This window comes from Phyllostomus hastatus, unplaced genomic scaffold (genome assembly GCF_019186645.2).
Source record: "Phyllostomus hastatus isolate PE091 unplaced genomic scaffold, TTU_PhHast_1.1 phas_contig_34, whole genome shotgun sequence".
NCBI lineage: Eukaryota > Metazoa > Chordata > Mammalia > Chiroptera > Phyllostomidae > Phyllostomus > Phyllostomus hastatus.
Genome location: NW_025333857.1, coordinates 47,366,326 through 47,381,591, shown reverse-complemented (window position 1 = coordinate 47,381,591; position 15,266 = coordinate 47,366,326). Strand labels below are relative to the sequence as shown.

The 15,266-nt window shown below is 42.7% G+C and overlaps 1 protein-coding gene and 1 long non-coding RNA gene across 4 annotated transcripts in view; one reads left to right on the top strand and one right to left on the bottom strand.

Moving 5' to 3' along the window:
• The window catches only part of MELK (maternal embryonic leucine zipper kinase), a 75,478-nt gene extending 66,323 nt beyond the window's left edge, over window positions 1-9,155 (bottom strand). The window contains exons 1-2 of one of the 3 annotated variants that reach the window (XM_045840541.1): window positions 9,056-9,155; window positions 494-588 (exon numbers count right to left, since the gene is read on the bottom strand). In XM_045840541.1, the coding sequence (XP_045696497.1) occupies window positions 494-551 (58 nt within the window). In that variant the 5' untranslated portion in view covers window positions 552-588; window positions 9,056-9,155. Of the gene's footprint in view, window positions 1-493; window positions 589-8,792 lie in introns of all 3 variants that reach the window. The other 2 variants (XM_045840542.1, XM_045840540.1) reach the window with 2 other exon arrangements.
• A 48-nt stretch (window positions 9,156-9,203) lies between these two features.
• Window positions 9,204-11,586, top strand: LOC123820273. The gene is made up of 2 exons (XR_006785926.1): window positions 9,204-9,308; window positions 11,270-11,586. It is a non-coding gene; the product is annotated as an uncharacterized LOC123820273 (long non-coding RNA).
• The last annotated feature ends 3,680 nt before the right edge of the window (window positions 11,587-15,266 follow it).

Here is a 15,266-nt window from a genome sequence, read left to right as displayed (position 1 = left end):
CAAGCTTAGTGTACTTTGCATCTTTGACTGTGTTACACCTCAATAAATCAAAAAGTGCACACACATATATGTATATGTGTGTGTTTCTATACAGAATCCCAGCCTTTCACTACCTTCACTACTATCACACTATTCCAAGTCACCATCATCTCTAGCATCCTTCACCTGAATTACTGCAATAACCTCCTAACATCTCTCTACTTCTGCCCTTACCCTCCCCTACCCAATCTTTTCACAGCCAAAGAGAGTGACCCTTAAAGCAAAGGTCAGATTATTCCTTGGCTCAAAACTGTCCAATGACTTTTATTCTACATTAAATGACTGACAAGACCTCTCCTACTGCTCTCCTCTCTCTTGCTCCACTTTTGTTTATTGAATAGGTTGAAGAATTTTAAAACTATGACGTTTAGACCAGAAAGCTCATGTCTGCCCAAATACACTACACTCTCAAATAGTTGATCTATCCTCTCCCCCCCCCAAAAATGACAATTACCTGTCCCAACAGTTTCATATAATTCATAGTATTGGAGAAGTTCATCATAATCTTTCATAGTACTTCCGGAATTCCAAATTTACAAAAAAATAAACCTGTAAAACACAAATAGTACAAGATCAAGAAAGGAACTATTATGACATTATGTCCTCCACTCTTATAACTGCAAATATAAGTAAGTCTTGGGCATATATATGATGCTGGAAAAACTAATTAGCTACATGAAAAAAAACAACAACACTGGATTCCTATCTCACAGCATACATAAAAATCAATTCCAGATCAAGTAGAGATTTAAATATGAAAGGTAAAGTTTTAAAATTTTTAATAGAATACTGTCATGATTTCAAGATAGAAGAGGATCTTTTAAAGTGCTAAGTATAAAAAAATACATTAAACAATGTTAAAAAAAGGACTTCTGCACATCCAAAAACAGCATTTAAAAAAAAATGTGAGAAAACATTTGCAACACATATAACAACTGATTTTTATCCAGAATAGACCCCAAGTCAAAAATATACAACAGAAAGACAACACAACAGAAAATAAGCAAATGAAATATAAAAGCTGGAGGCAGGGAGGCATAAGGGGACTAAATGGTAATTGAAGATATAATAAAGATTATATTTTTAAAAAAAGAAATACAAAAGCACTTCACAAAGAAATACAAATGACCAATAAAAACATGAAAAAAATTGCTCATTACTCATCAGGGAAATGCAAATTAAGATTCCAATAATATATAATTTTAAGATACATATGATACATATTTTGTTTCACATATGTTACATATACTCTGAAGTACATATCATATACTCAAGTATATATGAAATAATATACAAAATTTGTTGTAAAAGTTTTAGGTAGATTTTATTCTGTCTTCTTGAGTTTTGAAATTAAGTAGTATTACAAAAAACCATAGGATTGAGAAGGGCCCTGTTATGTGCATTAATACGTAAGGTCACACTCATACCAGCTTTATTTCACTTGCAGAGGATATACTTTCAGCTGACTTAAACTACAGGCTAGCAGTGTATCTGGCAGGACTAGTCAGACTATTAACCTAACTTTTCTTTTATTCACTCAGTTATTCACACATATGTGTTTCCTGAGCACCTATGATGTGCCAGACCCACGCTTGGCACGAAAGCCATAATGGAGAAGAAACAAAATGTGGTCCCTGCCCTCATGGATCTTGCATTCTAGTAGAGAAGACAAAAGGCAAATCATCAAACAATAAAATTAAATAATTACTGAAAAGAAATAAGCAACAGTGGTTAGAATGAGTCACTGAGAAGGTAATATTTAAGCCAAGACCTAATTCAAAAGATAAGAAGTGAGAAAAGGTGATGTTTATCAGCTGGACTGGTAATCAGACTGGCTATTCCTACCAAAACTTGAACAGTATTTCCAATAGGACCTGGACAAGACTATGTAAACAATGTTTCTAAGCAAAGCTGTTAAAATGAGAACAATCCTTTATGTGACTTACTGCTTCTTTCCCATAAATAATACATTCATCCCTCACTATATTGTGGTTCACTTACTGCGGCTTCACTGTATCACAGGTTTTTAAAAAATATATATATATCTAATTCTGTATCGTGGAGTTTTCGCTTATGGTGGGATTTTGCAGTATATAGTTATTTATATAATATTTATGATTTTACTATTTTTGCCTAAAAAATAAAACAATATAAAAAATATTAAAAAATGTTAATTCAAACATTTAAAGAATATTAAATCGAAATAAAATACAGTATTTCATCAGCGGATGAATACCGTACTGTACACAATGGAAATGCAGTATGCCACTACTCCTGTTTGCACAAGTTTGCCAATGTGAGATTGTACACAGCACACTACTGGCTGATGGAATGGAAGGTGACCAACCACAGCACTGTGTTCTGTATCCTGGGCACTGATTGGCTCAGTGATCATAGCATCAGTCTGTTTGCTCTCCAGCACTGTGCCCATACATTCAGCATCTCTCCTCGTCCACTTCACATCACTGTCTGATCGCTGCATGTAGTGTTGCTCTGCCGTGTTGTGTTTTTGTGAAACAAAAAGTTTCATAAAAGTTTGAATTTATTTCAAGCCCTAGATGCCACCCAAACGTTCTGTGCCTTCTAAGGCTTCTGGCAGTGAACCCAAGCACCGGAGGAATATGCTTACCATCAAAGAAAAGATGGAACTTCTCAACATGTTAAAGGAAGACAAAAGCTATGGGGCTGTAGGCCACCATTACGGGATCAACAAATCTACTGTTTGCTACATAAAGAAAGATGAGAAGAATATTAGGTCTACAGCAACAATGACTTTTAACAAAACTGCAAAGAGGGTGGTCACTTCCCACAGTTAAGGCCATTGTGAGGATGGAGTCTGCATTGGCCCTGTAGATAAATGACTGCAAGAAGAATATCTCGCTGGATACCAACACCATCCAGACGAAGGCCAAAAAACTTTATGATAGTTTTGCGGAAAGCACAGACGCTCACAATGGTGACGAGGATGAAGATGAGGACAACAATACAGAAGCAAGACTCCAGTGCTTCTCCCACCAGAGCAACCCCATTCAGTGCCAGCAAGGGCTGGTTTGACAAATTTCAGAGACGCTTTGAACTCAAGAGTGTTTCTCTGCATGGAGAAGCTGTCTCTGCAGATAAAAAGCAGCACCAGCAACTCCCCATAACTATGTTCATCACTTGGACAAAGAGATCAGTTACGCCTACACCTTTAGCAGAAATAGTAGTTACGGCCCAGGGCGAAGATACTGCACCACCTGATGAAGCACCTGATGAAGTGGTGCCTTCAGAAGAGCTGTAATGCTCTTCTTGGCTGTGCAGTACATTCATCTCATCATCATCACCTTCATCGCCATCAGTACTGCACAGCTACATAATTCACGATCTTCATCATTCGAGTTGTAGTATACTTCACTGGTGAGTACCCATATAGAATTTTATATGTTGTTAAAATTACATAGGTTTAAGAGTGTAGAAAGTATTTAAGAGCATATGAAGTGTTTATAAGAGTGTGGGAAAGGTTAATAAGAGAGTGGAAAAGGCTTATAGGAGTGTGGGAAGGGTTTATAAAGCCTTAAAATATATGTAAATAATAAAAAAATATATCGCCGCTACTTTGTGGATTTTCACCTATCGCAGGGGTCTCTGGAAAGTAACTCCCACAATAGGTGAGGGATCACTGTATCCCAACACAATGTCATTCTAAGATACCCAAATGCTGAAATGCTCCAGCTCTTTGATAGTAGTCATTCCAAAACTGGTTCCTACTTCCCTAATTCCTTCTGAAAAATCATCCACCATAAGCCCAAATCCTATGAGCGCCTTTCAAATTACTCTTCCTTACTGAGATGCTCCGAGGTCCTATGGAGGATGGTTTCTCTTGCAACAGCAAACTAAAAACACCTATTTTTTTTTTTTTTACTATAGATTGTGTTCTTAGTGGTCTTTGGTTGGTGAACCTTAAGAGGAGTTGTTGTCCCAAAAAGAATAAAAGGAAGAGCATTTTAGAAAGAAGGAATTTAGGTGCAAAGATACCAGAGGCAGGAAAGTTGACATATACTGAACTAAAACTGCTTTTAGAGGTACCAATAAATGGAAGTATAGATTTAGAACAAGGACGATTGCTTAGCCATATGGGAGAAAAAGGAAAAAAAAAAATAATGGATCTTCATCACACACCATACACAAAGTCAGTTACAGTTAGTATAAAAAGACGTAAGAAAAAGACTTAAGAAAGACAAAACTGTGAACGTAGACAGCTGAGGCCTCACCCATACCAGAAGGAGGCGTAAGAGGAAGAGGCAGAGAAAGAAGTTAGAAATAATTAAAAGAATACAGTTTCACAGAAGCTAAGGAAGAAAAAAGTAAAACTGGTAAAAGAAACTTTCTGGGAGGGAGATTTGTAAATACATTTTCTAAAAGTACCCACATATAGGTCAAGTCCCAGGACTTGAGTAGGTGCTAGAGATTGGAGCTTTCTTTATAGGTAGACATGGATTCAAAGGTGAACCTACACAGAAATGGTTTCTCTAAGGAGCGCTTCTTCCTAGAGGCTAATGTAGCAGGACAAAACTCAAGATTTCAACCTTGGGAAGAGATGCCCCCACACCCCTTAGATAGCCAAGCAGGAATCAGAGGGGCCCAGGAAAATGGAGGTCACTGAGTCAGGCACAAAGAGTCTTCTATACAGTCCAGCACAGGACACTAGGGCTCTGGAGTTCACAAAGGGGTTTGAGGCCAAGACCCAGCTAGTGATGAAATCCTCCTTTGCCTGGCCTGTCTCCTGTGTACCAATCTCCCTCGGTGACCTAGCCATAGACTAGCTATGGCAGCACAGGGTTCAGGATGCTAGGACCCCATTCTCTCTAATAATTTGAAAGGCTGAGTTACAGGTATAGCCAACTGGCACCTGGGAAGCACAGTTTCACCTGGAAAGGGCAGAGAAAATCATCTTGATCACTACTCCTCAGTAGTTAAAACCTGGTGCTGGTGCTCATTTTTAGAGCCAGATAGTCTCCCTTCTAGAGTCCTAGCAAGCCCGCTGAGGGCTCTGGGATTGATGGATGGCCAGAACCATGTTCACTACCTTCAGGTTCTCTGTTCTTCATCCTGTCTCATCCAGAGCTGAGTGACCAGCATGTTCCTAAGCCTTAAAAACAGTCCTGCCCTGGCTGGCGTAGCTCAGTGGATTGAGCGCAGGCTGCAAACCGAAGTGTCGCAGGTTCGATGCCCAGTCAGGGTACATGCCTGGGTTGCAGGCCATGACCCCCAGCAACTGCACATTGATGTTTCTCTCTCTCTCTCTCTTTCTCCCTCCCTTCTCTCTCTAAAAATAAATAAATAAAATCTTTAAAAAACAAAACAAAACAGTCCTAACATTGGAAGACCTAGAGTGTGAGTTCTACCTCAGGAGTTAGTGAGTTTATAAAGGAAAGAAAGAGTAGTCAGCAAGGTCTATTAAGTGAGGATGGGTCATCTTAATTGAGGTGAAGAAAAAAATGAAATTATCAAGGGCCAGCTCAAGGGCCACAAAAGATTTTTTTTTCTTTTGTCCTGACCAGGAATTGAACCCCCCAACCTTTTGATGTACAGGACAACACTCCAACAAACTGAGCCACACTGACCAGGGTCACAAGAGATATTTTTAAAATATCCTTTTAGGTGTTCACTTCTGCAAGACATATACTAAAATGTCCTTTTAGGGAGGTAGGGGGAGGTAGAAGAGGGTAAAGGGAAGGCTAAATGGTGACAGAAGGAGACCTGACTTGGGGTGGTGAACACACAACACTATATACAGATAATGTATTACAGAATTGGACACTTGAAACCTATATAATTTTATTAGTCAGTATCATCCCAATAAATTCAATTAAAACATTTTTTAAATAAATAGAATAATCTATTAAAATGCCTAAAACATTCTGATTTCACGTATCTTTTAACTCCGAGCAAGGAGACAGCACAAAGATCCTATCTATTCTCAGTGGGCACATAAGGGACAGGATGAGAAATATCTTTGGCAGCAGTACTAACTCAGAAATCTTTGAAAGGGCATTTGTCAGTGCAGCAAATGTGGGAATGAAGTAGAACCACAACCTGCCCCCACCACGCCCCCAAAAAACAGGAATCAAAGGACCAAGAAATTTCAAAAACAGCCAATAACAGCAGTAAAGGTATAAAGGTCAACACGAGACTAAGAAACGTTTGGAATCCTTATGGCGGGTAAGAGAAAGAGCAGGAGATTGGAAATGGGGACGTGTCAGGCTATAAATGTTTGGAAAGCTGCCTGCTATAAAAGTGTATGTCTAGCTCTGGCTGGTGTGGTTCAGTGGACTGAGCACTGGCCTGCAAACCGAAAGGTCGCTGGTTCAATTCCCAGTCAGGGCACATGCCTGGATTGCAGGCCAAGTCCCCATTTGGGAGTATGCAAGAGGCAACTGATCAATATTTCTTGTGCGCATCAATGTTTCTCTCCCTCCATTTTGCCCTCCCTTCCCCTCTCTCTAAAAATAAATAAAACATTTTAAAGACTTATTTTATTTATTTACTTTTAGAGAGAGGGGAAGGTAGGGAGAGAGGGCAAGAAACATCAATGTGAGAGGTTTGGTTGCCTTTCACATGGCCCCAAATGGGGAACTGGCCCACAACCCAGGCATGTTCCCTGACTGGGAATTGATCCAGCAACCTCTCAGTTCACAGGTCAGCACTCAATCCACGGAGCCACACCAGCCAGGGCTAAAATCTTTTTTTAAAAAGTGGGCTATCAGGTTCATTACAGAGCAAAGCCTCAACTAATGCAGCATTGGCATATTCAGGTCACAGTGGCTAAAGAGGGAACACAAAGAGACATTTCAAAGTTTAAAACCCATGAGATGGCAATGGACAAAGGGAACAAAGCAGGCCTCAGGCAATACAAGAATCCTAATTGCCACCACTGCACGTCTAAATTCCATACAAGGACTGGGTTACTCTAACTTGCCACACAGAGAAAGAAAGCAATTTATATGATGTTGGAATTCACTTCTCTTGATGAGTGTCATAATTAACTTCTTGACAGATTTCTCCAAAATGACTTTTAAACTTCCAGGTCGTGGCCTCTGGTCAACTAATAAAGATCAACTTGCACCAATGTAAGATTGAACTTGTGTACCCTCTCTTTTTCTTTCTTCGATTTTATTTATGCTGGTTCTAAAGTTCTGTAAATATTTTATTTACTTTTAGAGAGAGGGGAAGGGAGGGAGAGAGCGAGAGAAATATCTGTCGATCAGCTGCCTCTCACATGCCCCAAACAGGGAACCTGGGCCCTGATCAGGAATTGAACTGGTAACCTTTTGCTTCGTGGGCCAATGCCTAACCCACTGAGCCACACCGGTCAGGGCTGTTTCTAAATATTTTAAGTGCCCTGTTTATCATCTAGGGTTTGGAAATATTGAACATAGGAAAGACTTGTGATTGGACTTGCTAAAGGAGGTATATGATCTGTCAATATGGAAGGCAGCCCCTCAACTGTAGACCCTAATCAGACACCTAAATATCCTTCTGAGTATGACTAAGTAGAAGAATTGGGGGCACATATAATTGGGGTCTTGAATTTCTCTGAGGAAATAAGAAATTGCTTAGATAATGAGGGGAGGTTTATCATTAAATTTTATAGGATAGCAACACATTTTCTTTCTTTTTTTTTTAGAGCGATTTTATTTATTTACTTTTAGACAGAGGGGAAGGGAGGGAAAAAGAAAGGGAGAGAAACATCAATGTGTGGTTGCCTCTGCCGAATCCCCTACTGGGGACCTGGCCCACAACCCAGGCATGTGCTCTAGACTGGGAATCCAACCAGCAACCCTTTGGTTCACAGGCCAGTTCTCCATCCACTGACACACACCGGCCAGGGCCAAGTTTTCTTATTAACATGGCATTATTTAGGCTATGCTATTCATTGCTGCATAACACATTTACCTTATCTAGTGAGCTTGGTAAGACACTAATGCTGAGGCTATTTCAAACGACAAGTAGAATACAGAATGACTTATCATGTGCCTTGTAATACATTTAATTAACATTCAGTCCTGCACCCTTGCAGAGGCTTCTGGGAGCACCAGCAAAGAGGCATTCATTCCTAAAGGTTTTAAGGGATTGATTTGCTTATCTCATTGATCCACAGCAGATACACAGGAAAGGCAGAGTCACTGGTGAAACAAACCCATGAAGGTGTGCAGGAAGGGCATTTCTGATTTCTCCCACACAACATGGTTAAAGGAAACCAAAATGTGAACAAAAAATTTAGGAACACTGGCCTCTAAGCAAAGCTCCAGGCACCTCTGATGTACCCCCTCCTTCACCTTCCCCCATTTCACTACCAAAGAAAAATACCAAAGGTGAAGCTCAAGAACAATTACTTCATCCCAGATGCTAGAGGCCTGTTCACTCTTTTGGGATGCTCTCCTTTGGGAGTGTCCCTTCTTCCCACAGGTTTCTTGGAAGGAGCTGCTCTTTTTACTGCTAGAGCACTCGGTGCATATTCCCCTTTCAGCGTGAACCTCTCAAGCCATTACTTGGAGAAAGGGAGACGAAGGCTTTGGACTCTGAAAAGGTGATGATAACACATAACACCCTTCCTTTTTTACTGGACTGCCCCAGTAAACTGAGTTGCATGAACAGAAATAACTCCGAGCCCTTCTTTGAATTTCTTTCGCGGAGAAGCGTCATGGCAACGCGGAATGGGAATTCACATCTGTCGAGCTGCTGGGTGACAAACGTTTTGCCTGCACACCTACCTTACTGATAACCCTGCGGTAATTTCGATCGTTACCCCTATTTACGAAGGAGAAAACCGGGGGCCTCGGAAAAGCGAAATATGTCATCCAGTGAAGTGGATCGGTAAGGTGTGGCTCCGGTAAAATTCTCAGCCGGGAGCAAGCTGGGCTCACGCCGCTGTTCCCCCGCGCCGCGAACTGCCAGGACACCGGCTGGAGACACTGACCTGAAGAGCCAAGAGCGGGACAGATCGCGGCCGGGCAACAGGGACAAAGGTGCCCACCTAAGGTTGCTGGCGAAGCGGCGAGTGGGAAGAGTCCCTCTGAGCCTTTAGGATCCTGTGGATTTAGCCGCTTCCGCCCGCCAAGAGAATCAAACCTCCCGGGCCGGAAGGGGCGGGGCGCGGCGGAGTTTGTAAGGTGGGGGCGTGCGTTCTTTCTCGGACCGGAAGCGGGAAGTGCTGGCCAGGCAGTGGGTGGTCAAGTGACCCTTGGGACCTGTGAGAGGTGATTTAAGTTCTTGGTCTTCAAACTGAGGTACGTCTGTCCCTGCGGGCATGTTGAGATTCTCTAGGTGGCGTGGACACACAAAGTTTCACATAATTCAACTTTCTTACGTTCTCTAAAACTGACCTGCAGAAAAGTCGCTAGTAGTCATGGTTCTCATTTTAGTACCCCCCTCCCAAATCTTACTAGAATGTGATGCCACGAGGAACAACAACACAAAACCCAGAGAGCAAATCGTCCATTAGATAATTCAAGGTACCAGAAACACCAATCCAGCATCATAATTGAAATTCTAATACACTTGACTGTTAGGCCATTATGTGATTTTCATTGCTGTATAAATTACGATCGTAATGATAACTTGATCCAAGAGAAAAAAAATAAAAAGCATAACCACAAGAAAGAAAAATATTAAGTATAAATTTACATATAAATAGACTTTTTCTGAGCACAGTTTTTAGGTTCAGGACAAATTTGAGAGGAAGGTACAGAGAGTTCTAACCACTCTGCCCCCACACACGCATAGCCACTCCCAAAATTAATATCCCCCACCAGGGGGATGTGTTACATGTGTACATGTGTTACAACTAATGAACCTCCATTGACATATGGTCACCCAAATATCATGTATATTTGAGGGGTTTACACAAATGTATGATGACATGTGTTGTGTAGCCGAGGTGGCTAAAAAATAGGACCCGGAGCCAGAAAAGTCCAATTAGGGGCTTTTAATGCAGGCGGGACAATGGGATCGATTGGGAGGGCTGGGTCGGGACAGCCCCAAGGGGAAGGGTAAAAGGGCTTTTCTGGTGTATAGCAGCCCCCCACCCCCACCCCCCGCCGAAGGAGGGTGAGTCACCCTGCTGATCTGCTCCAGGCGTACAGGGTATCTGATCAGGGAGGGCTGATTCTGTAGAAAGCTGGAGGGAGAAGGGAGAGGGCAATGAGGATTCCACCAGTTTCCAGCAGGATGCCGGCAGCTACACCTAAATTGCTTCTGATTTGGGGAATTTCGTGGTCAGGTATTTAGCCAGTGACGTGTCCCTTCTTTGTCCCAGCATAGGCGGTGGCTTAGGTCCATGTCCCAGTACATTCTAACAGTAATCACCATTATAGTATCATGTAGTTTTACTGCCCTAAAAAATCTGTGATCTGCCTATCTGTGAAGCTGTGTATATATGTATTTTTATCGCAGTGAACTACAATAGAGTGCTGGATAAAAGATTTTCAAGCCAAAAAATTACATTAATACTTTGTGGAGTGGAAGTATGAGTAAGGAGGAAAAAGAAAGAAAATAAGCAAGTATTTAAAAACAGTTTGTGTATTTTTGTTTATGCATTTTTTAATGAGTGATGCTAGGTACCAAATTACTTCACTATTTCCCATCCACTGGGTATCTTTAAAGGAGTGATGTTACAGCCTTACTTTGAGATGTTCACAATAATCCAACTTTTAAAAAATATACAGGGTGGGAAAAAGTAGGTTTACAGTTGTGAGTACACAAAACACTTATTCTTTTATTACTTATTGCACTATTTATTTGTATTACCACTGTAAATCTACTTTTACCCACCCCTGTATTTACAATAATCCACAAATTACATCCCTTCTGACTATTCAAAATTATGATGAAAAAATTTAGATGACTATTTAAAGTTTTTCAAAATTATTTTGAATGCACACATTCAAAAGAGTTTAAATATTACTGAATTAAGGAGAGTAATTACGCCACAATAGAAAACAGTTCGGCGAAAAGAGGCCGGGCTCTGTGGGCCTATTTCCTCATACGGACAATAAAGAGGTTGGATTGTAATGTTGCTGCTCCATTTCAGGAGTCACTAAGTGGGAGGGTCCGGCCATTTGGGATATAACATCTCTACCAATAATAATGCCATTAGCAACAATAATAAGACCCATTACAAATTTTTGAACTATTAATGTGCACTTACATGCATCATCGCTATAACTTAATTTCCACCCCTCTCACGCAGGGTCGTTTGTGCTGTTCATCCTTTCATCAGTCACCAGTATCTGCCCTATGCCAAGCCTCAGGGTAATGCCAGAGACAGGAAGGAAAGAGATGTGGCTTCTGCCCAACGTAACTCAAAGACAGAAGAGGCAGATCCATAAACAACTGTCTCTCACTAAAGCACCAAACAAGAAGTACTAGACAAAAATGAATGCAGCCATGCTGGTTAGAGCTCCAAGAGAGAAGCAATTATTTCTGACCAGGGAATTGAAGTATTTTGTAATGATGTTAGCCCCCCGCTGCCAAAAACATAAAATAAAATAAAACATCAGAAGAAAATTTCCTAGACAGTGAAAGCTATGCAGGCAGCAGCACAAAGGCAAGAAAACACAAGTCTCCTGGGAGAAAAGCATTTGGGGTGGAGCACAGAAGACTCGGTGTGGTGAGGGGGAAAAAAGTAAGTAAGGAGGGGACCCACTGTGAAGGCCCTTGTGTGCCCGGCTGGAGTTGAAAGGGGTGCTGACCAGGAAAAGGAGATGAACAGATACACTTCGGAGAAAGCCCAAAAAGCCACTCTGTTCAGCATAAAAATGAGACCTGGTGTCTTTAGCTGATCCCAGCCCAGTACCCAGTAGGAGCTCAAAAACTTTCTTTTTGAAGTATAGTGTGTGTGTGTATGTGTGTGCACGCACACACACTTAATTTTGAGTTTCAATTCCCATTCTTCCAAAGGAACAAATTTAATGTCTTTTGGAGTCCACCCCACAATTCTCCCCCAGCCCATTAAGATGATGGAAGTGAGCATCTGGCCTTTGGTCATCAGCCCATGCCAGTTGCCACCCCTGTTTCTCCTATTCCTGACAGCCAGGGCCCTTCTGGGCTGGAAGCACTCTCCCCTTCTGTGCCACATGTAAGAGCGTGGGAATCAGGCTGCTCCTTCCTTGGAGTCAAGAAATCCCCAAGCTTCAGCTTGGCCTCTTGGGGGCTCTGTCTAGAAGGCAGACTTGTCCCTCCACATACCACCAGAGTCTCTGTTCCTATTATTTTCCCCTTTGTCTTTTCTTTCTCCCAGCCCCAGGGAAACCTCTTCTTTATTTGAGGGTGAGGTTTGGGAAGCCCCTCTCTCTCTCTCTCAGAAAGATTTTATGTATTTCTGGAGTCCTCTTTAATCATGGAAGGGTACACATTTTGGATACCGAAGCAAGAAAGCCTCTCTGATTTTTCTTACATCTCTATTACACCCCTTCCCTGCGGGCACAGACAACCAAAAAAGTGGCACCTTGAATGAAGGAGAGAGTGAAGGGACGAGTTAAGGGGAGAGTGGTAAACTACATGGACAGAGGAATATTTATTGTTAAACATCTCAAAAAACTGTATTCCAGCACACATAACAACTGAGTACATTTTTAATGACATGTGAATGAATGAGCATCCACATTTGCCAGGAAAACAGTGATCCTACATTGTCTCCCAGCTTCAACTCAGCTGCAATACAGTGTGTGCCAGAGAGCCACGACCATCAGAAGAAAGGTCATCGGGAAGGTCATCTTCTACAGTAACTGGAGCCCACAGACCACCCTCCTTGAATACAAACAAATCTTGAAACAGCTTTAACTCTCAGTTCAGAAGCTATCCACACCTACCAGGATTCCCAGAATCCCTGGAGCTGGGTTGGAACATGGAAGGCCCAATCTGTTCATTCGGAGGAATATTTCTGGATTAAGGCAAGGCAGCAGGCCCCAGGTCAGGAAAGTTCAGGCCAGAACACTGGGACCAGATGGGTGCTGATCAGGCAACTCTGGGCCTGGCTGCCTGGCCTCTCTTTTGCACTCAGTAGTCCTCTTGCCTCCTGTGACAACTATTGTGGACCCCTCCCTGCCATGAGTTCATCACAGAAAAGCTTCCTTGGCTCTGCCTCCCCCATTGCAGGGCTGGCAGAGGACTCTGGAATGCACACAGAGCTGAACTGGAAGACAGAGAGAAGGGCTCGAGCGGTCAAAGAAATGGCCATGGCAGCATCAGAAGGCTTATGGGCAGTCCTCTGAAACCTCCAACCCCACAGCTGGGTCATCACTGTGCCCTTGGCAAAGCGTGCAGAGCCCTCCAGGAATCCCAGTCAGTTCATGCATCTTTTATCCCCAAGGCCCTGAGGGGCCTACACCGGGCCTGGGATTTTCAAAATCATGGCCAGGATTCTAAGGCTCTCCACTGAGCAAACTTGTACCAAGTGCTTGCTGTGTATAGAGACCGAGATGACAGTGATACCACTCACTCATTAACTGACTCAACAAATATTTACTGGCACCAACAAGTCCCTGCTCTCACAAAGCTTACCTTCTAGTGGGCAAGACAGAGAACAACCACATAAACAAAAATTATTTCATTTTTTACCTTGGCACTTATTAAAAGACTAAGTATGGTCCTGGCTGGTGAGCCCTGGCTGCTGTGGCTCAGGGGATTGAGCATCAGCCTGCAATCCAAACGGTCACTGGTTTGATTCTCAGTCAGGGCCTATGCCTGGGTTGCAGGCCAGGTCCCCAGTAGGAGAGGCAACCACACATTGATGTTTCTCTCCTCTTCCTCATTCCATTCCCCTCTCTAAAAATACATAAATAAAATATTTTGTCTTAAAAAGAAAGAAAACTAAGTATGGATGGGGGTAGGTAGAAAGTGATGTGGGGAGGGAGTTGACAAGGTAAGATAAGGTGGTCTGGAAAGGCCCCTCTGAAGAGGTAACGAGAGCAGAGGTGTGAAGGGTGAGAAACAGAGAGTCTGGGGAAAGAACATCCCACACAGAGGGGACCCCAGAGATAGGCTCGGCATGTTTAAATGGGCCTGTGTGGCTGGACAGAAGGGAGCAAGAGCTGAAGAGAGAAGGGAGGAGCCGACAGGCAGAGAGGTGGGAGCCACGGGCTTGCAAAGGGCGCTGCAGCTTGTGGAAGCGCTCGCTGCAATTTCATTCCAACTGTGATGCCAGGTCACACTTGGGGAATGACATGGCCTGATTTACATTTTTAAAAGACCAGAAGGCAGCTATGTGGAGACCTGACTGGAAAAGGAAGGGTTTAAGCTGTAAGGCCAGTCAAGAAAGGTATTGCTGTCAAAGTTGCTGATGGTGGCTTAGATCTGGGTAACAGTAGTGGGTGGTGAAAAGTTGTTGGGATGCTGGATGTATTTTACAGGAAGAACTCACAAAACTTCCTGATGGATTGGATCTTGAGGGGTGAGGAAAAGAGAGGAGTCGAGGATAATGTCAGGGTTTCTGAGCTGAGCAACTGGATGAATGGTGATGCCATCAACTCAGAGAGTTGTGTATAGGAATGGAGGTGGGAGGAGGTCTGGAATCAAGAACCCTGTCTGAGCCCTGGCCGGGTAGCTCAGTTGGTTAGAGTATGTTCCCAATATGCCAAGGTTGTGGGTTCAATCCCCAGTCAGGGCACATACAAGAATCAGCTAATGAGTGCATAAATAAGTGGAACAACAAATTGATGTTTCTCTCAAATCAATAAAATATTATTTCAAAGAATTCTTTTGAGGCTTATTAATTTTGCACTGGCAAGTAGGCAGCTAGGTATGTGATTCTGGCATTCTGGACATAGGCTGAGACCAGAGACAGCCTGCAAGTCATCTGTGCAGAAGCGGTATTTAATCTCCCAGATTAGATGAGATGAATAGGAAGAGAGTGGAGATAAAGAGGTTTGTGGATTGAACACCAGGACATGCCACCATGATGTGGTCAGGGAGAGAAAGAGTGGCTAAGAAGGGACACGGACAACCACAAGGTGACTGGGAAGCCTGGGGGGGCGGGGGGAGTGCTTCAAGGAATGTATCAAAAGCTGCTGTTAAATTAAACGTAAGATGAGAAATGGGAATTAACCCACTTAATTCCCATTTGGCCAAGAAAGGTGGCAACTGTGGGAACCTCTCAGTGAAGTGCTAGGGCACTTGCCTCACTGGAGTGGACAGAGGAGAAAATGAAAGCTGAGGAAGTGAGAAGCATCTGAGAAAATCCCAGCAGG